At 39.0% G+C, this 18,401-nt stretch overlaps 1 protein-coding gene across 2 annotated transcripts in view; it reads left to right on the top strand.

The window, feature by feature from the left end:
* auh (AU RNA binding protein/enoyl-CoA hydratase) overlaps positions 1–17,920 on the top strand; it is a 29,754-nt gene extending 11,834 nt beyond the window's left edge. For both annotated transcript variants that reach the window (XM_062484602.1, XM_062484601.1), the window contains exons 5-10: positions 1,745–1,837; positions 2,922–2,978; positions 14,010–14,197; positions 15,750–15,800; positions 16,904–16,951; positions 17,258–17,920. In XM_062484602.1, coding sequence (XP_062340586.1) covers positions 1,745–1,837; positions 2,922–2,978; positions 14,010–14,197; positions 15,750–15,800; positions 16,904–16,951; positions 17,258–17,335 — 515 coding nt within the window. In that variant the 3' untranslated portion in view covers positions 17,336–17,920. The remainder of the gene's footprint in view (positions 1–1,744; positions 1,838–2,921; positions 2,979–14,009; positions 14,198–15,749; positions 15,801–16,903; positions 16,952–17,257) is intronic.
* The last annotated feature ends 481 nt before the right edge of the window (positions 17,921–18,401 follow it).

The following is an 18,401-nucleotide window of genomic DNA, read 5'->3' as shown; positions in this document are numbered from 1 at the left end:
TGTGGTTGTGAATACAGTATTAGTACAAAAGTACAAAAGAAAGAGTGTAGTAGGACAGAAACGGAGGTGATTACGAAATGGTGTGTCTGTGTGTGCCATGATCTGTAGCATACAGTAATCTATACTATTTTCTACAATATTGTCAGAATGTCTTCTTACAGTCACTGTACTGTTGCAAGGTATGATACAGTAATCCACCAGACTGTGACCAATCATGCAGTGCACTGCAGTTAATGGATGCATGGGTGCTAAAATATGTTTGTGTATAGTATACCGTGTGTTGTGCTGAAACAGCTATTATGTGTACATTAGAACAGGCCTATTCTAAAGCCATGATTGGTTGGTGTTGAGTAAAGCAATGAGTGTTTACTCATGTGAGGAGTTAGTGTAAGGCACTATGTGTTGTGTTTTGCAAAAAGTGTTTTATGAAATTGAAAACTGAGTCAAAGGCCCAAAATGTGCGTATGATTTTGCAAATTTGAGGTGTGGTTCTGGTGTTTGAGTGTCAGGTTTCAGAAATTGTGTGAAAAGTAAGGAATTTGTGTGTAAGCATTTGAAAAAAACCAACACATAAGGCATTCGGAATGAAATGAAACTAAGCGTAGTAAGAAAATAGGGAATTCTGTTAAGTCATCTAGAAGCAAATTTGCTTTTACAACTGATATTCAGCAATTTTCAAAAGGGATGGCTATCTATTAAAATGACAATATAACGTGTATATACTTTCAGTATTGATCAGTGAATTTTGTTACATAAATGAATGTGTTTACTGATGTCAAAACTGCCTAAGTAGCCTACCACAATTTAACTGATGCGATTAACAAAGGCATTCGCAATGAAATTAAACCAAGCATGGTAAGGAAAATACTGAAATGATGTTTCGATATTTAAATGCGAATTCGCTTTGACAACCGATAATCAGCTGATAATCAGTGGTAAGACAATTTAACAGAACCAATATAGTACATTTTGACTAACATAAGCAATTTATAACGTAGGAAACAGTAGACAAATAAAGGGTACATAATTATTTGCATGAATATAGGCTACCACAGCATTGACAATTTGACTAGACTAAATGTGGAGGTTGAACAAGTACTTCAGAGATGACAGAAAATTTCAATCGTGATCTGAAAAATATAGGTACCAAAACCACTGAGAACTGTCATCACCAGCTGCATTACAGGCACTGCCCTATCTATAATTCCAGAAATCTGTGTGTGTCACCGACATCATCGCGTGCACTGTGCTTTATCTATAATTCCAGGAATCTGTGTGTGTATGCCACCAATTTTATCACGGGCACTATCTATAGTTCCTGGAATCTGTATTTGTGTGTTTCACTGACATATTAATCACCCGACTGCATCATGGACACTGTGCACTAGTTACATTAAATGTAAGTAATTAGCTTTTCTTTTTTTCTTTCCTGATTGACACCCTGTACTACACCCTGTAGTCTAGTGTGATGTACTGGGCATACTGGAGACCCTCTCTATCCCTTGTCATCCCCTACCCAAGTATCCCTGCACATTTTATAGTGTGCATGTGGGAAATATTTGTGATCATACAAAGTACCCGCGTATCACATATTCCACACCAATACTTGTATAGCATTGATGCCTTGTCCACTAGATATTGCAAGCAGACAAGCTTGCAATATCTTGCAAGCAAGAGTTAAATATTGCTTAGATTCCTTTTTTTCTTATCACTAATAAGTATCTCCTCTCTTCGTACTTTTAAGGTAATTTGCCAATGCCTACAATTGCTGCCATCGATGGAGCTGCGTTGGGAGGGGGACTGGAGATGGCCCTTGCCTGTGACATCAGAATTGCATGTAAGACTGGGCTCTCTGTAACATGCATGCAGATGCTTGTGTAGTATGAGCACATGAACGTGATTTCATCAGCAATCTTTTAATAGAGAAGCTATACACACACACACACACATTGTCTTGTTATCTGCAATGACAAAGGAGGACGTTTGTAATGTCCACACATGACTCTCTATGAATGGAGGGTATGACACGTAGTACAATCAGCTGTATATTTGAATATGGCTATAAGGTTATGTTATGAACATATCATTTAAAAGTTTGGTCTGTTATGTGAAATAAAACCTTAATATCATCAAAACATAGACCACAAAAGGTCAGCCTATTAGCTTATGAAGCTCAAATCATAATATTGAATAGATTTCAGGCTTTTTTATTACAACCTTTTGACAACTTACAAAATTTTCAGTTGTCAAAACCTTAAGCAGAATACATTGACCTCAGAAAACATTCAACACTCAACTCAAACTAACTTTGTCACAGATTTCTTTTTTTCTAAGATAGCATTAATCTCTTATAAGAATATGTAAATGTATTGACTTTCACACGTGTGTCTGATAACATGGTTAGTCACAGCTAATGGCAGAGCAGCAAGCTATTTTAAGTGTATGTCATTGATGCAGCTGCTTTGAGAAATGATGGTGAGAGGTGGTGGAGAATTGTTTTGGCATCATAGCATCAGTGCTATGGCATCCCACATTCGTTAGTAATTCTTGGAAAATTTACCAAAACTTGAAATGAGTCCTGGGATAAATCAACTTCCTATAGCCCAATGAGTGTAAACATATTGCTTCGATGTTTTGTTAGCAAAAAACTATATTATTAGAAGGGCCAACTGATTTTTGTGGAAAGTGTTAAGTGTGGCACTTTATACTGCAAAACGTATTATTCATCAGCATAATCACTTTAGAATGGAAAGTGGTAGAATTGCAACAGGTTTAAGCAGAGTTTAAAGATGTTATGTTGTATTAGCTTTGTCTAATGAAATGCTACTGTGTCATTATAGCCAGAATACCTGAGGGTATGTCCAAGTGAATCACTCAGGGTACTTAAGATGACAATGCTTCTCTCTTTCTCTCTTATTTAGCAAACTGTGCAAAAATGGGACTGGTAGAGACCAAACTTGCAATAATTCCAGGAGCAGGTAAGGTTTGATTTGAGTTCTTTTCTGCTCATGTTTTTTAAGTCATGTTCCACAAATCACCCCACCTACCATAAAGATTTTATATCGTAAGGTTACCCTCAAGTAAATGCAAACCTTGTTTGGTTTTGATGAGAAACATTTAAAGAAAACCTTTTAATCCAATCTTGCTGTTACAACCAATAGGTCAAATGACAGTAAGAAAGTCACTCCCTTCATGTTATGAAGTTGATTTTTCATTGATTCCCTGAATCAAAATCTCGTTCTTTATTTTGTATTTATGGTTTACCAGCTTTTGACAATGTGAGGTTGACTGAATCAAATTGGGGGTACAAACGGATTCAGCTTTACTTTGGTAAAACTTGCAAACTCGTGAAACTCGTGTTTGCAGTGTTGTTTTTCCATATATGTCAAACTTAGTTACCCCTCATATCAGGTGTCCTGGACTTTAATCTGATTCCTTCAGTTATCACTGGGAGTTTATACATGGAACATGCTAGCAATAATAGGAGGGTAACAGCAGGAAAGTGGGTCAATTTGCAAATGTCCGTTTGACCAAGGTCGGTGTTGCAGATCCCCGACCCCCCCCCGACCCCCCCCCTACCCCCCCTCCCAAAAATGATTTTTATGAAACAAGATTACTTCCCTGATTAACTCATTCTAAGAATAGAGGTGTGTCACACCAGACCCACCTTTGCGTTTTTGTGTATAGTAAATATAGCTGAGAGAACAACAATGGTACATGGCTAAATGCCTTGATCAGAAGAAAATGGTAGGCCTGGGCATTCCAGTTATTTTGTTGTGTAAACCTAGGCATTAAGATGTTTTCACAAGTCTGATGCAATATGAAACTTTGTATTTGAACAGCATTTCGGATCTAATAGGGTTTAGATACATTTTTACTTGTTTGTCCCTTTATCAAGTTATGGTGATTGTGTTACATTACATGAATACAGAGATATCATGTCTGTTATTTCTGATATGCTTCTCTTGTTTTTCCTTTCCTCTCTGCTGGACGATGTCACTGAGAACAACATTTGTTACAGTGGCACCTGTCGTTTGTGCTCATTGATTCATCTTGTCCATTGTCAGGGATTTGTGTGTCTTCAGGTTTCTGTGTTTGGACTCCGTCCAAGCATTCAGTTGCCCTTTGTATGCCCCTCCCGCGTGTCCAAAGGGATTTAGCACTTGACATTTAGCTAGCTCTGCCTTCTTGCTCTGTCTCAACCTCTAACTCTTTCATCAAATTCATGTGGCTGCAGTTGACATTCTATATTATATTTATAGATAGATGATGATAAGAGGTCTTTAGATATTGGGGAACTTTTTAGCAGAACGTTAGGCCTCTTATCATGGCAGTCAACAAATTATATGTTTAAAATTAAATATTATGTAGCCTTACAGAAATATTACCTCTGCAGTCTGGGACCATTGTTAGAGGATCAGTAAGTATCAATGAGATAAGGTGTCTTTTAATTCTTGCACTCTAAAACTTATTTGCAGAGAAAACTGGGAAGATAGATACAGTGTCACAATCTCTTCTCTACTTGCCTGTTGCCTGTCTATCCCCCAAATGAAAATAGGTCACCAGAGCACTGGCTCCTGTCCAAGAATTGAGAGATTTATTCACCACATTCACGCTTCCTGGAAATGGAGGGGTGGATGTGGTCACAAGACATATTTTTGTTTGGCAAACATGCTGCCTTGTGCGCTGGAACATATGCCCCATGACCAGTTACTAAATGCTATCCATCTGAAGAGGGTTACTGCTTGTTCTACAACTCTATGTGTCATTGATCAACATTGCCATGTCTCTTGTCTCCCCCATCTGCCTCGGTAAATATCAAGTACACAGGACAAGAGTTTTATGTTGAGTTTCCTGTTTATCTTTGGATTTAACAGCTGGAATTAGCAGCCTTAAAGTAAAAGGCATACTGCAGTCCTCAAGCATAAGAGTACAATGGAAGTATCTGTCCTTATAAACCCATCACAAGCTTGTGTGTATAAGACCTATAATCTTGTAATGATATTGCTTACCAGATTTTCGTTGTATGAAACGGTTATACTGGTATTTAACGTGAATTCCATTCTCCTTTGCCTATCAAAGTTCTCTGCAGTAAAACGGGTTGCTCCTTCCCTAACCCGTTTGGCAGGCGCTGAACCATTTCCAACGAATCAGCACACTGAGGTCAAAGAGCTGTCGGTATTGAGATTGTGTATTCACTCCTTGACCTGGCTAATCGGGAACCTGCGTTTTTTTTGTCAGTTATTGAATGTTGTGTGATATATCTGGAGCAGGCAATAAACTACAGATTGCCCATCTGGGTTTGGCACTATCAGGCCAGGGGAAAATATATAGAGGTGAATACTCGATTCTGATTAGCTGCAGGGGTGTCCATTATTTTATGACATTGTACACCTTCTAAGTAGTTCCAGTAAAACTGTCTGTTCACTGTTCTAAATTAATGCGCTGGCTACATAGTATCATACTAGTAATCATGTAGTATGAGCCTGTGTCTAAAATGAGTAACCATAGCAACAGGGACACATTCAAAGCCTCCGTTTACAGTTTATTGAAACACTTTAATAAACTAACATCTAATTACAACAATGAGTGACTTCAACATTTCTTTTAACCTATTTGGAGAATTTACATTTTGTGAACTTACTGTGTCAGTGTTACACAACCGATCATCTCACACCCCATTCGCTATAACCTCACCCTCCTGGCGACTTTTATTGTCAAAATCGACTAGCGACAAATCTAGCTACTTTTTCCGGTGTTGTTGGAGACTTGCTGGAGTTTTGGAGACTCTCACGTGATAGCACGGATCGTTTTGCAGTACTGTCCTCATCGATCAGTGGGTGCTGCCGTGAGCTCCTCCCCGTCCCAAAACACTCACAGGCAGTCAGTCTCACAGCTTCGCGCAGCAGTCCTAGCTGCAGTCAAAGCGGACAGCAGCAGACCCACACACTCCGCATCCAGACTGCAAATGAATCACGCATGCGCTAATCCACCGTTGTTCCCGCCCTGGCTTAGAGAGCAAAATAAATACTGTACATAAATATATATAAATGTAAACATTTCTTCACTGTCACACTGAAATAAATCACTGCATTTTACCTCACACAGCCTCAGTCACTTACTCACCTCCTCAACTGTGTGTGCGCCTCTGTTACATATCGTGAAACCCTAGCTAGCTAGCTAGCCAGCTGTTACAGTTATGCAAATTAGGCGATTACATCAATTAGCGACTTTCCTTACTGAGGAGGTGGCAACACTGGTTGGATTGCATTTATATGTATGACTTAGGCTACTTGAACTTTGGTTTTAGCTTAAGTCAATAGTGTTTAACATAGCAAAAATTAGCATTGCAGCTAGGTGTTAACGCCACAGCTGGTTGGAGGATGTATTGCCTTTATATGTATGACATGGCCGATAATTTTGTTTGTGAACATCTTTATATGGATTTGGGGACAATGAAATGGTTGAATAGCTGGCTAGTCTTGTTGTTAAACATACTGTCAAATTATATGTAGGTTAGTTTTGAAAATATGTCAACTTTGAATCAATTGTAATCATGCTTTTAAGGTTGGGTTGGTCTACACACTTGTTGGTTAATAAAATAAAGAAACGAGACGATGGAGATCGATTGCATGAATGGCGAACACTTGATTTTTCTCCAGAACACCTGACACTGGAAGGCACAAGAGAGAACGTTTGAGAGCCGGTGTTGTACGCATGTGTATACTTACCTATGGCAAGACCCTAGGGACAAAATGTATTGCATACCCACATCCAAGCTTTTACCATACTTCCTCTACCAACCATTTAATCTATTACACAATCATCTCACACAGTGCCGGTCCTAGCACATTTGGTGCCCTAGGCAAGGTTTACCCCTGGCACCCCCCCCCCCCCCAAGTCAACGGCACGAAATGACCCAGTGCAGTAACTTTTTAATGCCAGCAGAAGGGCGCCAACCACAACACGGACATATGACGTGATTGGCGCCCTCTGCTGGTAGTGCGTTTGAAACTCAAGGACAGCGGGAAGGTTAATTTAATTGGATGCACTTCGGAAATTGCCGCCCCCCTCTTCATGCCGCCCTAAGCGGGTGCCTATGTCGCCTATAGCAAGGATCAGCACTGATCTCACATCCCATTCGCTATTCAACTTGCTACTTCGGGCTGCGGCCGATAGTAGATCTAGCCTACATATGGCCGATAATTTGTTCGTGAAAATCTTGATATTGATTTGGGGACAATGACATTAGCTCTAGTCTTCTTGACAAAACATACTGTCAAATTATATGTAATGTTTGTCAACCGTATGCACTGTTATTGTCTTTGAATATGCTAGCATAACGTTAGCTCTAGCTTTCTGGCTCATATCTCAGCCAAAGGAAAGCCGTGGTTGGCTCTACTAGAACTTCTAGCTCTATGAGCTGAGCGGACTAATATCAGAGTTGGCTTATTTCTTGTGAAAAACGTTAGACTGTAAAACACATGAATATATAAAATAATGTTCATACTTTTTTTTCTTGGCTAGTGACCATGGTATTTTCTGATATTGGACACCTCGTCGAGTTAGCCTACACATGCACGGAATAAAAGAACCGTATGGAGTTTTAACGCAAATATCGCAATCAATCTACGCAAACATAGCAAGAAATCTTACGCAATCGTTTTGGGGCTTTACCCTTCGGTTTTAGATGACACAACGTTCAACGTTTAGCCTACAAAGACTTGAGCGTCAAACATGTAGCATGGATGAGTGTAGCCATGCAACTAAAGATGCCAGGTTAGTTAGAATTGTGAAATGTTTATTGTAGGCCAACAGAATCGAGTGTTCAGCCATGTAATCATTTGTTATCTAGCTCAATACAAATATTTAACCAAATGTACTTGTTATCCCATAAACATACTGTTGAAAGCTATATTATCCTAGCTCTTTCTGTGGCAAAGCACTGCAAAAGTTGGAAATACCAAATCCGAGTTTGGTATACTAGCCAACTAGAAATTTTAAGAAAAACGAATATATTGTGATATATACCGTTACCTTCTGTGCTTCAAAATTATACCGTGATATACATTTTAGGCCATACCGCCCAGCCCTAATGAACCCAAATAGTAAAAACATCAAAGCTAATGTTTTGGTTGTTTACTAATCAGAAGTTTTTCTTTTCTATGAATTCATTGAAATACAATTCACATTTCTTCCTTTATATTTTTACCAGCTCTCTTTCTAAGAATATGGCATTTCTTGTTCTTCTGTGTCTTGTTTTTCCAATACTGTACAAAACAACTCAAAGGACATTCTTGGGAAACTTTCATAATCTGTGTCATTTCTTTTCTGAAGGAAATAATGGAAATGAATGTAGATTAGATGAAACGGGCCAACTTTATCAAAGTAATCTATAGTAGCATATTGTGCCATGTCACCATTGTTCCACTGACCCAATTTTTGTTACAACCATCAGGGCCTGGCCTAGTTCCTTTATATTTAAAGCCACTTTGTCTCCTAAGTAAACGTTTTGTTTTCACTGCCCTATTTTCACATGAATTGACCTTAACTGGACATGAGAGAGCAATTACCACATTGATATGTGTGCAACAAGTATTGCACCAAGTAACTATGGAGGTTGAGCCTTGATTTGGTTTCTTCACAATTGGATCTGCCCAGGAACAATGAAAGATTGAGTCAATTTACCAATATGTTGCCCTCAAGAACTTAACCACTGAACTGGCATGTTTTTAGCACTTCTTGCAAACACAGTTAAAGATTCATCAAGATTATTAAAAACTAAGGGAATGGGAGAACATTTTATTGAGAAATTCAAATGCTCTCAACAGCAGTAGAAGCAGAAATGGGGCCAGAGGAAAGAGGTTGAAATGTAAAATCCAGGTTGAATGGAAACCTAGAAATAGACACACTGTGGAGCCTTGTTGCCTGGTGATGAGCAATGGTAATTCAAGCGCAATATTTTTAAAGTGGGACACATTCATGCACCTTGTAGCATAAATAAAGTGTGTTGTACATTATGACATTATAGTTAGGCTTATTTTTCCTGTCAAAAAGTCACTGTGTGTATACAGAGGTAGACGTGATACTCTGGTCTGCCCAAACCATCTGGTCTGGGTTTGTAATCTGAGCCACATGTGAGTGATAAGCCGAACCCATTGCACAGTGATGTCAGAAGACCTTAGCCTAGCCATGTATTCAGCAGAAACCAGATTCCAACCAGAAGTAGGACAGGGGTTACATGTCGGTTACCTTATTGTGCTCGTTGGCACTGTACAAGGACAAGATTTGTGGAATTCCTGGCTGTCATCCAAGACTGCTATTTTGGCTGGTTAGACCAAAGTGGGTTTGGTGCATTGCAAAATTTGATCTAGATTTATTGGATGATATGGCATCTGGAATTAATTTTGATCAAATGTTGTATTAATCAAGACTACTTTGGGCTACACTGCCAAAATGGTAGTGGATTGACTTTAGCATTTGATGATTTTGACAGGAACTCTCAGGCTTGCCCTGCCAAGTTAGAAGTCCTGGAGCATTGTGTTGTTGTCTTTATGAAATAAGATAAATATAACAGCAGTTGATTTATATAAACGTAAAGGTTGCTGTTTACTTGGTAGAATACGTTGCAACCATTTCTGAGAAATTCTCGCAAACCATCTCTGGTGGAAGTTACACGAATATTATGCAACTATGAGGCCAGCTGATGACATTTACCAGAATATATTCATTCTGTGGTCAGTGCTTTAAATGATGACTGTCATTCCACATTCTATCTTTGCCTGAAACTTTTTCTCCCCTACAGCCATGTTTGTTCAATCTGTACTGTTCAATAGATAGTTAAAAAATGATACATCTTATTGGATTACTTTTTGTATTCTCACTCTGTGAAACCAAAACATGAATTGTCAGCCATGTTTATTTTAGCCATAGCATTCCTGGCACCAGTGTTTCCCCTACCATTATATTAGGGGGGCGCCCTAATGCCTTTTTTTAATTGAATTTTTTTATATAGCGCCAGATCACAAAATAAGTCATTTAAGGTTACCTTTCCTATAAAACAGGTCTATAACTTGCTATTTTACTAAACAAACTAAATGCCCTTATGTTATTTATCTTATTCGACGGCATGTCATTTGTCTCTACATCAGTGGTTCCCAAAGTGGGGGTCGCGACCAGCAAGGGGGGGGGGGGGGGGGGTCGCGAGTTGATTTCCAGAAATCAAGGAACATTTTAAAACAATTAGAAATAGCATATTTTAGCCAAAATTTTAACAAGTAAAAAATAGTTGTTAAATTAATGCATGCAAATAAAAAAGCCATCAGCCTTTTGATTTTCCATTCACTGTAAGTACGGCAAACCATCTGACATCCGACCAGGAGGACGCATTAGTTAAACTTTCAAGCGACCGAACGTTAAAGGCAGCGTTCTCAGCCAAGACACTGGCTGAGTTTTGGATTTCAGTGGGGATGGAATACACATGGCCGCAGGAACTAGGGGTGCAGCACCCCCTGACAGCACGAGAATTTAAAATAATATGACCCGCAGTAGAGGACTGGCCATCGGGAGCACCGGGAGAAGAATAACAATGGAAAACCAGGCTAAGAAGCGTAAGGGTGGGGCTGAAAAATTAAGAGACAAAAAGAAATCACCTGCACAAGACAAGGTTTTACCAATTGAAAAACGGCTATGTTTATTTTACACAAAGCTCAAAAACTATTTTGCGTTCAAATAAAGGCCAAAAAATGTGGCTTGCGCGCTCGCATTAACTATCAAACTCCCTAAGTAGCATCACATCAAACACAGAATGTGCATGCATTAGCAGGTTAGCTGTGGTGGCAAATACGGGGGCTGGCTCTGGATCAAAGTCCAGGGCCTATTTTTACTCCCACGTATACGTAAACCACCTCCGTGGATGCGGGTGTCACGAGTCACTGGCACCATTATTTTAGGGGTCGTCCCCCCTCCCCAGGGGAAACACTGCCTGGCACTATTGAATCTGGTTACTGAGCTGAGATGGGGTTAATAAATACAGACTGTTCCTTGACTGACCAATGAAATACAGCAGAACTATATACTTTATCCTCGATTTTCGACTGTACTTCCTATATGCAGTATTTGTACATCATCTTGGATAAAGTTGACTTACGAAAATCTGCTAAATGAATGTGTAATGTAAAGTAAATCATTTGGTATGTTTTGAACTAACAATAAAAGTTGAAGAAGATTACCCTAGTCAAGGGTGAGATTGTGGGTGTGAGAAATATAAAATGGCAGTCATCAACAAAATGAATGTTGGGAATGGCTTCATCAGTGTGATAAAACTAATGCAGGCTCCTCCATGTGTAAATGTTTTTCAATCCAAGCTCTTGAGTAAGAGTTGAGCAACAAGGTCATGCTGTTAGCCAACCGGTTTTACGCAAACTAAACCAGAGGGCTTTAATGTGTCTCGAACAGCCACATTTACCCCAAGAGCTGATTTCAGATGTGACCTGTTTTGTAGTTGTGTGATACAAAATTGAAAGATTTGGCACCAGTGGTGTACGAAAAGGGTGTTGGGCATAGTACAGATGAGAGAAAAGCACTATGCAAAACACCACTGTTACAAAATGTATCTTACAAAATCCAGCAGGGCTGTCTTACTGGTATAATTGACTGTAAGACAAGAAAAAAGCCAATTTTATTTTTGCCATCTGTTACTAGGTGTAACAGCTACTTCACGAGAGAAAATAAAGTGATTTTCTTTTCACTTCAGTACCTGTTTTATCTTTACTTCACCTCACAGAATGTGAGTTTTGACAAACTCAGATGGATTGAAGTAGTTAGTTCCACACAAGACAATGTGTCAGCATTGGAAGAGAAGTTGGCCTACAGTTTTGCAAAGCAAATGGGCTCAACAGTTATTTTTCTGCACAGGGAATTGTAAAGTAATGTTCATTAGGATCTTTAGGGAATAGATTTAGCTTTCTCTTTTCAATCTGAAAGACTACTAAATCAGTGCTTTTCTCTTGATATGGCTACAGTTTGTAAATGTGCTGCAAAGTGATCTAATAGACTGCAACTCCTCAAGCTGGCAGCCTTTTATCAACTTGTGTTCACTACAGTCTCTTCAGAATTCAACAGTCACTTCAACTTGAGCCTAATGTTACCCACACAGTTTAGCATTTTCCTGCCATTTGTCAAATAAATAAATGCAATGTTTCTAGACACAGCACAGTTCTTTAAAGTTTGCCACGACTCAAAATAAATGTGCAATGAGGTAGGTGAACAATAGAATGCGAACATTTAGGTCAATGCTAACCACCTACCAAAATACTCCAGAGAGCCAGAGTGTAGTTTAGAAAGCTGCCTCAGTGGCACTGGAATTTTCTGTTTCACCTCCTTTTCTTTGGTCATAACTAGCAACTTCTAGCGAGATAATAAGTAATATAGTAATATAACAAGTAAGGCAACTAATTACTTTTGATAATAAGTTATTGTGTTACTTTTTAAAGATTCTGTAAAGTAAATTCCATGTTTTGCTTCTAAGTACATTATATACGTGTGAAATTAGTTCCTGAAAGCATGTGCAAAGCGCTAAAACTTTGTCGCACTGAAATGTGGAGTTAGACCGAACAACAGTTTCTCTTCCCTTTTCAGATCAGGTTTTAATGGGCGGAGCCAAAAAACTACCTATCTACGTAATTTCGACCTATCTACGTCAGATCACTGAATGGCTCTTCCTGCTGTTCTGTTATTATAGCTTACATCAGCTAGCTAGCTAGCTTCAGGATGTCTCCCACCACCCGCAACTGCATCTTCCCTGATGCAAGAACTCCAGCTGCGCTGCAACGCCATTTAAGTTCCCTATTGATAATGAAAGGAAAAATAGGTGGATAGATTTTGTGAAGACCCACGCTCATGGAAAGCTTCAGATAAACTCCAACAGCCGCCTCTGCACTGACCATTTCACGGCGGACAGTTTTAACATGGACCAGAGACAGACGGGGTTCACCAACACAGGGCTTCTCTTGCAGCACGGAGCCGTACCGAGCATCGCCCCCCCGGCCGTTCATCGCACCTGGACCATCCACCGCCACCAGCAGTTCATCACTCAGTTCTGTGTGCTTGTTATAATTATACTAGATAACTTTTCCAGAGGTATCTCTGCTATGAGTTAGTGCAAACCGCTAACTTGATATTAGGCTACTGGTATTTTGGTAAAATGGTAGCTAATGTGCTAGAAGTAGTTGGAGAAGCTCACTGTCTGCTGTCTCTGGTGTCAATTTTTACTCCTGTGTTACAGCTCAGGGGAACATTTCATTTATATGCATCTGTATGTTTCACTCATTGAACAAATACATTTTAATTCTATACTGTTTTGTTCGGCTTGACGTAGTGTCCATTATCTGGCTCGTAGGTAGCTTACTTGAGAGAGGTGGCGCCTTCCAGCGAGGGGGCCGAGCTTCAGCTCCTTCAGGCGACACGCCCCCCCAGTCTCAAGCAGAAAAGACTGCTGATTTTCTACGATTTCAAGGCCTAACTTAACATACTTGTCTGTGTTTTTTTTCCATTCGAATTTGGATGGGTAGTTAATAACACGTTATTCTGTGGTGTGGTGAACCTGAAACTCGTTTTTAATTCCACTTTACAGGATCTTTAAATGAGTAATGACTAAAAAGTAACTTATTACACTTCCTTAGTAACTTGCCTGAACTCTGCTATGACCAACTGCATTGTTCAGATACTGCACCCTAACTTGTCTCTGTATACTATGACACACCTTTTGTTATAAATATTGCTATACTGCGCATTTGCCCATGGGGTTTTCGCACACGTTTTTTTAGCCATCTAAATAAAAAAGTTTGAAATTCAGAGTCACATTGTTTGGTTTTCTCCCCATTGTTTATACAGCCTTGAAAATGGAAAACCAAATGTGTCATAACAGGCCAGCCCTGCTCTGTTTATAAAAGGGTGGGTGTGGCAACTGAGAGAAGAAAAGTCAATAAATCATTATTTTCCTACTGAAGGTGGCACCCAGCGACTGCCTCGTGCTATCGGGGTGGCTCTGGCCAAGGAGCTGATCTTTGCAGCACGGGTGGTGGACGGGGCGCAGGCACGATCCTTGGGCCTAGTCAGCCATGCGGTGGAGCAAAACAAGAGTGTAGACGCCGCCTACTTGCGAGCACTGGACCTGGCCCGAGAATTTAACCCCCAGGTGATCTCTCACACACACCTAGGCCTAGTGTAGGGATTCCTTTGATGCCCTACATGTCGCTGTGCATATGACTGTGGAATGGAATAAAGTTTTAAATAGGGATGCAGCGAAAATGAAACCTGGGGGTCGAAACCTAAAATTCTGGATGCACTTGGCTGAAAATCAAAACCGGACATTACTTGCAATCCAATCAACCAGAATATAATATTGACATTGTCCAATTATTATTTCCGAATTTCATCTTGAATTCGCAACCACTGTACTGTACCGTGAGTGACAAATTGATGGCAAAGTGATGGGGATAGCAATAGATACAGCGATAGCGATAGATACAATACTATATTAGAAAAGATAAATGATAAATGCAAATTGTGAACCACTTTTTTCAGATTTACGTTTCCCTTTTTTTATTGAGAAGTAGCTAGCTAGTGTTAGCTAGTTGTGGTAGCCCTCAAGGAGCGTTAGGCTAATGGCTAGAATGGATGCTAACGAGGCAAGTAACTGCACCTTGAATTAGAGGCATGGATGCAGCGAGTGGGATGGGGAAGAACCACATGTAGATTTTTTTGTTGTAACAGCCATTCCACAGTTTGGATTACGCAGCAAAGGAAATGATCAGGACTGCTGAAACTCCACAGAAAATATTATATATTTATATATATGGGTGTACATCCTTTGGTTGTAATAGGCCTATGATATATGATAATATGATGTTTGTTGCTTATGGAAGAGGGGGATAAACTTAGGGTGCATTACCTAACCTTAGTTGTATAGTACATTTTCATTAGGTTGCTACTTGAATTATTGCTACAGTTGAACATAAGAACATAACTTGAATATAAGAAATTATGGAAAAGGAGCCAACTACTGTAAAATAACATGACGCAGTGGGTTCGGTTTTCCTCCTGTCCTCCCCATTTTTTTGGGTCACCAGCCGCCACTGTTGTGCATTCTGTACTCATACAGATAGTCTGAAAATAGTTTGAGGTTAGAAGGTCACATGATCAAGTTAAAATGGAAGTTTTAATAAAATTCAATTTTTTTAGTTTTAATTACATTTTAACTTTAAAACAAAATATATACAAATATGTGAGGTGAAAACGGACAAGCCAAAGGGTGAATTGTGTCGTTATTATTGGGTTAGCTGGAAACACTTTTGAATGTTCTAGGAGTAATGGACATATTTGGCAAAAAAAACACAATCCCGAATGGGGAATATCTGTCGAATATCCAACCTGAAACTAACTTTACTTGGGTCCTGTGATAATGATTAGATTGAACGAGTGAAATCTGAGCACAAAGGCTGGCATATATTTTCAACTCAGTCCTTTTTTCTCTTTAGGCCTAAAACCGAAAATGCTATTTTTTCCTAAATCTTCGTCTGCCGTAATTTCGCTGTATCCCTAGTTTTAAATTACTGTAAAACATTAATGCAGATATTGTGCATTTAAGTTAATGAGCAGACCTAAACCTTCTGTTGTCTTAATTTGTATTTTGCTCCGTACTGTGATACTGGGACATTAAATGTTGTGACGTGTTGTTTTGTTTTCAGGGCCCTATCGCCATTAGGATGGCAAAGTTGGCTATCAATCAGGGTATAGAGGTAAGATTCCTACCACATTCATACAAGGCTTCCTCTCCAACATCTACTCTCCAGCCCCTTACAGGAAATAACATACCTGTCATGATTCACACATTCATAATTTGTCCTGAAGTTAACACACTTATTAGATAATTGATGCATTTCTCATGTCTTTTGTCGTAAAGAAGAAATCTTTCCCTTTAGTCACTGTCTGCCTCCTGGTTAAGTGTTCTATTTCAAGCTGGAATCTGAGAAACCTTATAGAATTTGATCAATGACCTCACCATTAACCTAGAGGTCAAAGTTTAGATCTGTGGACTACACCATTTGTAACTCTGGGGCATTCTCACAGGTGTTGATTAGTTTTTTGTTACAGTGTGCTGCCAAAGAGTTTGCTGTGTATTGCAGACTGGAATATGTTGCTGAACATGTTTATTGTGATGCTTTTCATGATTGCCTTTTGCAAGACCCATTTTAATCAGTGTGTTCTGGAGCTTGATTATATGTTTTGCAAAAAGCTTTGCCTGACTACGTCCCACTGTCCTGCACATGACCCTCTGAAAAGGGGCCCACTTAACAACAACAACAGTTTAAGGATGGGACAAAAAATAATAATTTGAATCCACAAAGTGTCTTCTATTCAGTCCACTCTAGGACAAATTTCTCAAAATCATTTTTTCTTGAGAAGAGTGCAGCATAGGGATATTTCTGGTTCTAGTAAATAAGTTATCTGTAAAAGTAAGTTACTTATTCCTACACACAGGAAACAGAATAACTGGCAACACTTTACAGTAAGGTTACATTACCCAGCATTTAAATACATATCAATAGTAACAACATTGTAGTTACATAGGAATAGGTATTTAGTTACGCTTAATTACGGTTGAGTTATGGCGGTTTTATAGTAAATCTCTCTAATAAAAAGGATCAAGTATGAACAAGGTATTTAATCTTAATAATTTCATGTTGTAGGCAGTTGTTACATGCACTCACCCATATTTTTTTTCTTGTATTTTTTTGTTGTTGCTAGTAATGACAATGAGAGTTAACTGAAACTTTCAAGGTTTAACCTTGAAAGGTGTATTCTGGTGCACCCATAAAAGTATGTATGTCCTTTTCTTCAGGTGGATTTAGCTACAGGATTAGCTATTGAAGAGGCATGCTATGCCCAGGTATGTTGGTGGCCCAATATAGAATAATAAAAAAAGAAGTTTGTTTCAACAACAGATTATTTTGTTGACATTGAATAATTACTTTGATACGTATGTTGTAGAAAACAGTTACATATGTCACATGCTGTATACAGTTTACAAGCACGAAGTGTAGTCACTTTACTAGGCAAGGAGCCCTTTGCTATTATACAGCATATCAGGAATCCAACACAATCGGAACAATAAACAACAACCAACGTGGGCTGGATGACTAAATATAGAATAGCACATCTTCCTTTTTTGAACACATCTTTTGTTGTTTCCAAGGTGATACCAACCAAGGACAGGCTGGAGGGCCTCACCGCCTTCAAGGAAAAGCGCACTCCTCGCTTCAAGGGAGAGTAACGCTGGCAAATCACAAGCCACAGCCTTCCTCTGCTTCTGTCAGATTCCCAGTAATGGTGATATAGCCCATGCCCTCCGTAGAACTGGAGCGTACTACGTAGAGGTTCATGGTCATTTGCACGCATTGTAAAACGGACTGAACACTACATTGGGAAGTAAAATGATTTATGCTGAGCAAACAGATGATCTGAATTTTGCATGTATTGTTGTTCAAGTTTGTAAGTGGCCTGTCCTTGGCTGCAAAGTAGTTTGTCTTCCATGTACTGAAATCATTGTTTTCTTCTATGATTCACAGTGAATGATTTATGTTCAATGTAACTAATGTAAATCATCATGTCAACTAACTGTTTATACTAACAAGAAATGTATATTATCAAGAAATGGCCACAAAGCGTAAACAACTTTTTTGGTCAGCCTTGTTTTAGTAAATTTCACAACTTAATTTCATGACAAATCATAAAAAAGCCAACTGCATGTTGAATGCAATGGACTTCGAAGTTAACTTTTTTTATTTGAGAAGAAAGTTACTCCCAAGGGGTAACATTTGTAGAGCAATCACAATAAAAGTATTGTCTCCAACTCAAATACTGGCTGTGTACTTCTCATCTTCTCACACACAACATTATATACATTTTTATAGGAAACGTATTGTTAGATCAGATGTGGAGCTTTGAAACCTTTCTTTTCTAAATAGTTTCCTGGAAGTGTATCACAAAGGCATACAAGTTAAAGTCAGGAAAGGCATGTTTTGCAAACCTAGCCTAGTTTAGTTATAGTTTGAAAGGATTCAAACCAAAATATCCCACCCACTCCCTTAAAAGCTACTCCAATCACTTCAATTCATTAGTGCCCGCCCGACCTTAATGATTATTCGTGTTTATTACAGTTCTGCGATACCCACAGATATTGGATTGCTTTAATTGACTAATATACGATTCTATCAGGATTTGAAGTTACATTTCAGCATATATCACAAAAAGTATTTCTCAACAACATTGTCTACCCTGCCTTTAACCAAAAACATAAGTAAACAAACCATAATCTAGGAGATTAAAATGAAATCCAA

This window comes from Osmerus eperlanus, chromosome 18 (assembly GCF_963692335.1).
Source record: "Osmerus eperlanus chromosome 18, fOsmEpe2.1, whole genome shotgun sequence".
Lineage (NCBI taxonomy): Eukaryota > Metazoa > Chordata > Actinopteri > Osmeriformes > Osmeridae > Osmerus > Osmerus eperlanus.
This window is presented reverse-complemented; position numbering and strand designations above follow the sequence as displayed.